This window comes from Morus notabilis, unplaced genomic scaffold, assembly GCF_000414095.1.
Source record: "Morus notabilis unplaced genomic scaffold, ASM41409v2 Scaffold2149, whole genome shotgun sequence".
Lineage (NCBI taxonomy): Eukaryota > Viridiplantae > Streptophyta > Magnoliopsida > Rosales > Moraceae > Morus > Morus notabilis.
In genome coordinates this window covers 67,066-74,141 of record NW_010362817.1, presented here as the reverse complement: position 1 = coordinate 74,141, position 7,076 = coordinate 67,066, and the positions used below count along the sequence as shown (strand labels likewise).

Here is a 7,076-nt window from a genome sequence, read left to right as displayed (position 1 = left end):
AATTGCTTAGAAAGAAACAAAGAAGAAGAAATCACCGGTGTTTTGAAGAGGAGAGAGAGAAAGGCGGGGAATTAGGAGACGACTCAAAGGCAAGCGAGAAGGGGAAGAAACCGTGACAGTTGAAATGGGTCGACTTCGAAATGGAATTGCGAGGCCATGAAAGGTTGGTAGAGCAGTGAGAGCTTGGGGAAGTGGGTTTGAAGAACAGAGAAACGAAACTCTCTGCATTTCTTTTGGTCGTTCCTTCACTCAAGCCAATCACACTAACAACTTACAAGATATCAATAATAATTTGTTTCACGCAAAAATGCTCTTTAAGTCGCTAAAGATAGTTTTAGAGGGAGGAGAATCCAAAGGATAATTGCAGATGATCCAAATGTGTAAAGATTTGACTTTCTTTTTGGGCCCCGCCTCCCCCTCCTTGATATTTTCGTGAGAAGGGTTGATTTCAGGGAGAACAAGATAAATATGCTAAAATTTAAGATAAATTAAAATTAATAGATTAATAGTTTATATAAATTAATAAATAAATTAAATTATTATTTTTATTTATAATTTATTTGATTATGAATTATGATTTAATAAGTTATTATTCATAATTATTTATAATTTATTTAGTTATGAATTATAATTTGATAAGTTATGATTTATTAATTTTTATAATTAAAAATTAACTTACATATTTTTTTAAATTTATATTTGCTTTTTTATATGATGTATCACTCAGAAACTCAAGACGGTACAAATACAAGTAATAAGTTAATTTTCAACACTTCAAAATTGATGGACAAGCATGATTACCAAGCAAATTGAGAGGCAAGGCAAGCAAAATCCCACTCTTTTGAGGTTTTCCCAGCTGTGAATTTCAGGGACAAAGTCCTCCCTTAGGCAGGCTACACTTAACAAGAAAAGGCGATGATTTTGGAGTTAGTCAGATGACTTCTTCCGGCGTGATTTGGACTTCTTAGACTTCTTCTTTGCAGGTTCCTCTTCGGGAGGAACATCCTCATTCAGTAGATGCTCGTAGTCATCTAAGCTAGCGAAGGGAGACACTCCGGACTTGCCAGGCTTTCGCTTTCTTCTCCTTTGTTCAAAACCGTCATCATCTGCATCTCCGATATTGATAATGTCGCTGTCCTCATCGTCATCATCGTTTTCATTTGCAGTAGCATCAAAATCTTCTTCTTCAGCAATATCTGATGGTATGTCCGCATCTTCAGCGTCGCTGACATTACCAACCAACTCTTCATCATCTTCTTCAGCAACTATGTCAAGATCATCATAATCGTAGTCACCATCTGCATTCGTAGAAATATTAGCAGAATCCAACATGTTCTCAATCTCTTCATTGTCGCTTTCATCGTCGCCACCAGCGCCAAATAACTCTTCAGCAGTTTCGTCATCTGCCCCTTTCTTCTTCTTCTTCTTCTGTTTCTTCGAGGAGTTCACTTTATTGACATAGAACTTGTGGAAGACAAGGTCTTCCGGCGGTACATCCTCGTCAGCTAATGACAGAATCTCTGGCCCAATCAAATGGTTGCTCATTTCAAGCTGGAAGAACAAAAAGTTATTCAGAATCATCACACGTTAGACAGCTTGATAATTGGGCATTGCTCAATTCGTTGCTTTGATCTCTAGGAGGAGCACAGACTAGTTTAGAAGAAGACTAAATAGAAATAATAAGCAAATTTTCTTTGTTCAGCTTACCTTCCTGGCAGGTTCAATTTGTGAACCACCGTGCCATGTGCTGGATTTGGGTTTCTTCTCCATAAACTTGTCTAGAAAAGCAGTAAGCGAGAGGTCATTTAATGGATTTCCATCGTAGATAATGTCGCTCCCTTTTAGAAGTCTGTTTGCCATGTTGGAAACTGAGGGGTGCACATGTGAAGCAAGTGCCGTCAGTTCCCACCAGCTTACACGATCGGCGTTGCTGTTTGTCATGAAAAACCGATACGACCAGAAAAATAAGATTAAATTGAAGATGCAAAAGAAAAACACATAGGCAATCGCTAGAAAAGGGATTGCCAATCCTAGATGTTGCACTACCTGCAATCTCTATTTCTAGATCCCTATCCTAAATAGGAGATAGGTACCCAGATAAATATGAGCTGAGCAAAGACCCTATAAGAAAAAAGAGATTCGAAGAGAGAACCCACCAGTAAGACGGTTCTCTATGCTGTGGATCATAGCCTCCGGGCAGTGAAGACTTCTTAGAGGATGCTTGAGATTGCTTCCCACTAGAACCAGACATTGTTTTGGCTTCATTGACGTCTTCTGCATCATCTCTTACAAGAAACTCGTCTGCTTCATCTGAAGCCTCATCTTCAGAGGCAGGGACTGGAGTCTCATCATCATCCTCCGAAGAATCACCATCAGGGGTGGCAGCACCACCATTCTCAACAGGCTCACCATCAGTCTCTTGCTTGCCTGAAGCAGAGCCTGGTCGATCATCAGCCTCTTCCACAATATCTTCAAAATGTTCGTCTTCTTCATCAGCTGACTCACTCTGAAGCACCATTTTCCTGCACAAAGAGCCAGAAGATGATGATAGTAAATAGTTGGAAAAAAAAAGTGAGGTAAAATTCTTACGAGTGACTCAAGTGAGCAGCCTTACCCCAAGTGCGGCCTTGTCTTGAGAACTTCAGAAAGCAAAAAAAGGCATCCACAAGCATATTGAGGTGGCTGCTGAAGGGCTACCTGTTTCAGTTTTTTAAAAAAGAAGTGATTTTGAAGTTCAGAACACCACTTTAAAACAGGTAAATTCTCGTTACCCTCAAATATATTCAATAGTGGTAAGGCAAATAAATGTATTTCTTTTAACGATTAATGGATGTCTAATATGAACAAGGCTATAATAAGACGTAATACGTGTAGATCTAATTAAGAAGTAAAGAACGATGCCCTTCAGGGAAAAAGAAAATCACAGCTAGAACAGTTTTCATAATAACCTGCATCACACGCTTTGCAAAAGCAGCCACACGCTTCAAATTCACATCACTTTTCATTGCTTTGAGGAGGAGTCCAATAAACATTTCCGCCTGCAATGTACAGAATCCTCATTTTCACCAAAATAAAGCATCTGGCTAACTAGTGGAAGCAAGTCGAATTTTACTTGCCTTGGAAGAATTCATCGCAGCAGGGAGCAATAGTTTTGCATACAAGGCTCGATAAAACCTGTCACTGACAACCTGATTCTTAGAGGAGATCTTATAAATAGAAGCAAGATGTCATAAAAAATAAAGGTACATTTTTCTTGAAGGGATGGGAATTTCCAAAACGATGATGGTTTTCTGGGTTGGGTGGGGGGACCCATTTCAAGATCAATTTATATTATACGCCCGTTTGGTTTATAGGTTTGAATAGAAAAGTTTGAGTAGAAATTTAAATTATGTGAGAGAAAATATTGTAGTAAAATGGCTTGAACAGTAGTTTAAACATATAAAACAAACGTGTGGTATATCTGTATTGTATCAGCTAATTAGCTAGAATCATGTAGAAGCCAATTAACTAAACACATAGGCCTCAAAAATATAAAGAAGGGAAGACTTGGTTAGATGTAAAGGTGCCAGACCGTCATATTTGGATGGTCTCTCAAAAGCTCTGACAAATGAAAATCAGCATTGGAAGCACCCTTATTTTCTGGATCTCCTAGCTGTAAGTAATCCAACAAAAAAAGTAAATCAGATATATAGTTGGGCTTATAATTTAAGGGGGAAAAAAAAGTAGCAGTAATTTCCTGATCAGTTCAAAATTCAAATGCCACTTACTTTGTTGACTAAGGCAGAGAGCAATCTGCGCTCTTGCTCTGATTTACTCTTTAGCAGTGTTTCAATAATCTGAATTCCATCATAAAGGTGCATAAATATAGATGAAAATTTTCATGTAAGCAACACAAAAGCTAAATCACAATTATAAGAGAACTAGAAATTCACGACATCTTTTAGATTTTTATCTTCTACCTATACAGTCAATTTCTGTAAAATCATCATCATGCACATCCGGATATGTCTCAAAATACATTATTTAGTTAAATATCAATGATGTTAAATAAAAAGGGAAAAGAATTCATGCTAAGTGGGATGAAGAAAACCGAATAGAAATGCAAAGAGCATATAAACATGGCTAACCTTCACTGCCTTGTTTTTTAGTACAGGCAACATATCTCTTGATGCTTCCTCGAGAGCAAAAATATATCGCTCATACCTGAGACATTAGGTTTACTCGTGAAGACTACAAGTAAAATATCACTTATTAACTAATAAGATTTAAAATACTCCCCACCCTCGAATTTAAAACCACTTAGGGTATGTTTGGTATATATATTCTTTATAGGTCTACTAAAGTGTTTTTCTCTCACAAAAAAATTAAATTTCAAACGTCATAATCACTGGTTTGAACCCATATACCAAATGGGCGCTTAAGCAGCTTTAGTCACGAGGGGAATAACAGGAAGAAGAGCAATTGCAATTACCTCTGTTTCAAGCATTCTTCCCAATACCAAAAGAGCAAGAGGGAGTAACCATCTTTTGTCTCAGGTAGATGATTCAATGGCCGCTGCAACAGGCTCTTAAGCATACGATCAGGCAATAAACTGGAACAAGAAGCTTAAATGGAAAGTCAGTGAAAATACGAAGCTGGAAAAAGAAGCTTAAATATAAAGTCAGTGAAAATACAAAGCTTGATAATTTTTGAGTTGCAGACGCAAGTTATCGACCCTATTTTTTGTCAAGCCTGTGAACTATTATTTGCTGTTCTCTGGTGTTCGGACAAGAGTTTTGTAAGTTTTCGCAATTCATACTTTCTTTGATCTTGGTTTCATTTTTGCCTTTCTTTGGCCTCACAAATGAAGATTTCTTGCTCAAGAGACCATAAAACCATAAGAATTACTGATGCCAACAAAAAAAGCAGGAAAGCGAGAGTGCCGACCTTGAAATAAACAACTCTTTTAGTGCTTCAAAACCAGTCAATGCATGTCGTTTTCCCACTTTCGATGATACCATTCCTGCAGGAAACAACCTGTTGAAATAAAAGCTACCTCAAGGCATTAAAAAAAATAGTAAGGTCCTCTGTTTCCTAATAGACTGCCTATTGAACAGATTGAAGTATGACAATAATTTTTGCGATATTTTCCATCTAACTGTTGTTAACGGATCAAAGAAAACTCAGGAAATGGCATCAGCTAATAACACATTTGCTTCCACTTCTAAAACTAGGCACTTTTTAGCAATAAAAAGAATCCCAAACCGAAAGAAATTAAACCCGGAAAGATAACAAAGATTATAGAATTTACCCAGAAGTGCATCAAGAGACCTCAAATTGGCAACGGGATTGTCTCCAACCAAGACCGAAAACGCCGAGACCTTATCGGTTACCGTCCCCGACCTCTGCGTGGCATACAACATCTTAATGTCCCCACTCTGCCCTCTCGAAGACTCGTAATCCTTAGCGTATTGTGCCATTAATCTCTCTCCAAGCTCTCTCTTTTTCTCCACAAAACTCTTCCACTCATTCAGATTCCTCGCCTCCACCTTCTTCTCCTTCCCAACGACCTTCGTCTCCAATTCCGCTTGATCGGCGTACCAAACTCCAAGCGCGCTGGCCTTCATCAGCGGAAGCTTAGGCATGTTCTTGAATTTCTCGAACCCTAAATGCTTGTCGCCATTGCCGTTATCGAGTGACAGAACAGGTGGTTTAGGCTTGGGCTTCTCGCCAGGTCTGGAATTCCGGTCTCGAGGATTCTGACTCTCCGTCGACTTGGCGGCCGGAGATTGTTTTTGCTTCTTCTGCGGTCTAGTCGGCGGGAGAGGACCGGTTTTGCGAAAATCGACGTCGTTGAAGCCCGAAGAGGGGAGAGAGGAGGACAAACCAAGAGAGGAAGCGAAAGAGGCTACGTCTGTCTTGAGAAGCTCTAGGTCTTCCGGGTCGGTTGAGGATTTCTTTGATTTGGAGACCGCCATTGTTGCAAATGAAAGAATTTGGAAGCTCCGACGGGCAGAGCGGAGAGAAGTTGCGCGAGTCCGATTTCTGGCGACTGTTGTTGGGGCATAAAACCCCTCCTAAGTCCTAGCTTCACTTCGTTCTTCCGTTAGGGTTTAAATGTAATTATAAATTACGGGCCTGAGTCCGGTAGGCTTCAATAGTGGCCCATTATGATGTTAAGACCATTGATGTTTATGGGCCTCTAAGCCCTAACAGTGGCCCATAAATTTATGTTGTATTAATTTTTGAATAGAGCAACATATTTAGAATATTTTACGAAAATAATAAGTAAGTTATCATAATATCTTCTGCAATTATTGCCGATTTGGCCTATTAATATTCAGCATATTTTCATAAAAAAAAAAGAATATATTTTACCTAATTTATAGCATAAATCATAAAAATTATTTTGTTATTATTACGTGATTTTGTTATGCTAAAAATATTTCTAAAATTTTTCACTTATGTAGTGTAATATTTACAAATCTCAACAGATTTTATTTGTCTAATGATTTTCAATTTATAGGAGGACTCCTATAAAAAAAAAGACATATATATATATATATATTCATTTAAGGTTGATAAATAAATTAGAAGCCATTTTTAAGATTTGTTAGAAGCCAAACTTAACAAAATATAATTCAATAGAACGTTTTTACTATAACATTGTTCACCTTTTATTTTTAAAGGAAGTTCACATATGTTTTTAAGTTAGCAATTAGGGTTGTTTAGCACTGAATAAGTTTACAAAAGTCTTTATCACATATGTATCGGGGGATAATAATAATAATTCTTGAATATTATTTAAGCCTAATTTTAAATCCATCTTACATGTCAAAATTATTTTCTAAGTAAGACTATTTTATTTTTTTCATAATGCAGTAAAATATTTTAATTGCATTTATAGGTAAATCCAAATATTCTAATTTTTAAATATTTCTTACAGAGCGTATATTATTATTGCTAAAATAAAATTAGCCAAGAAATGATTTCTAAAAAAAAAAAATTTATTTAAGAGAGAGAAGGTAAATAGGGAAAAAAAGAAAAGAAAAATTGGGTTTTTCGAAACCGCGCCGATATAAATAGGCAAGAAGATC

The 7,076-nt window shown here is 37.2% G+C and overlaps 1 protein-coding gene across 1 annotated transcript; it reads right to left on the bottom strand.

The window, feature by feature from the left end:
• Positions 1-707: 707 nt before the first annotated feature.
• LOC21387106 (CCAAT/enhancer-binding protein zeta) lies at positions 708-6,055 on the bottom strand. The gene is made up of 12 exons (XM_024168771.1): positions 5,291-6,055; positions 4,927-5,002; positions 4,472-4,591; positions 4,128-4,203; positions 3,768-3,836; positions 3,572-3,652; positions 3,117-3,224; positions 2,949-3,038; positions 2,615-2,697; positions 2,157-2,522; positions 1,708-1,930; positions 708-1,551 (listed from the first exon to the last, which is right to left on the bottom strand). The coding sequence occupies exons 1-12, from the start codon at positions 5,955-5,957 to the stop codon at positions 928-930; spliced, it is 2,583 nt and encodes an 860-aa protein (XP_024024539.1). The 5' UTR covers positions 5,958-6,055; the 3' UTR covers positions 708-927.
• Positions 6,056-7,076: the final 1,021 nt, after the last annotated feature.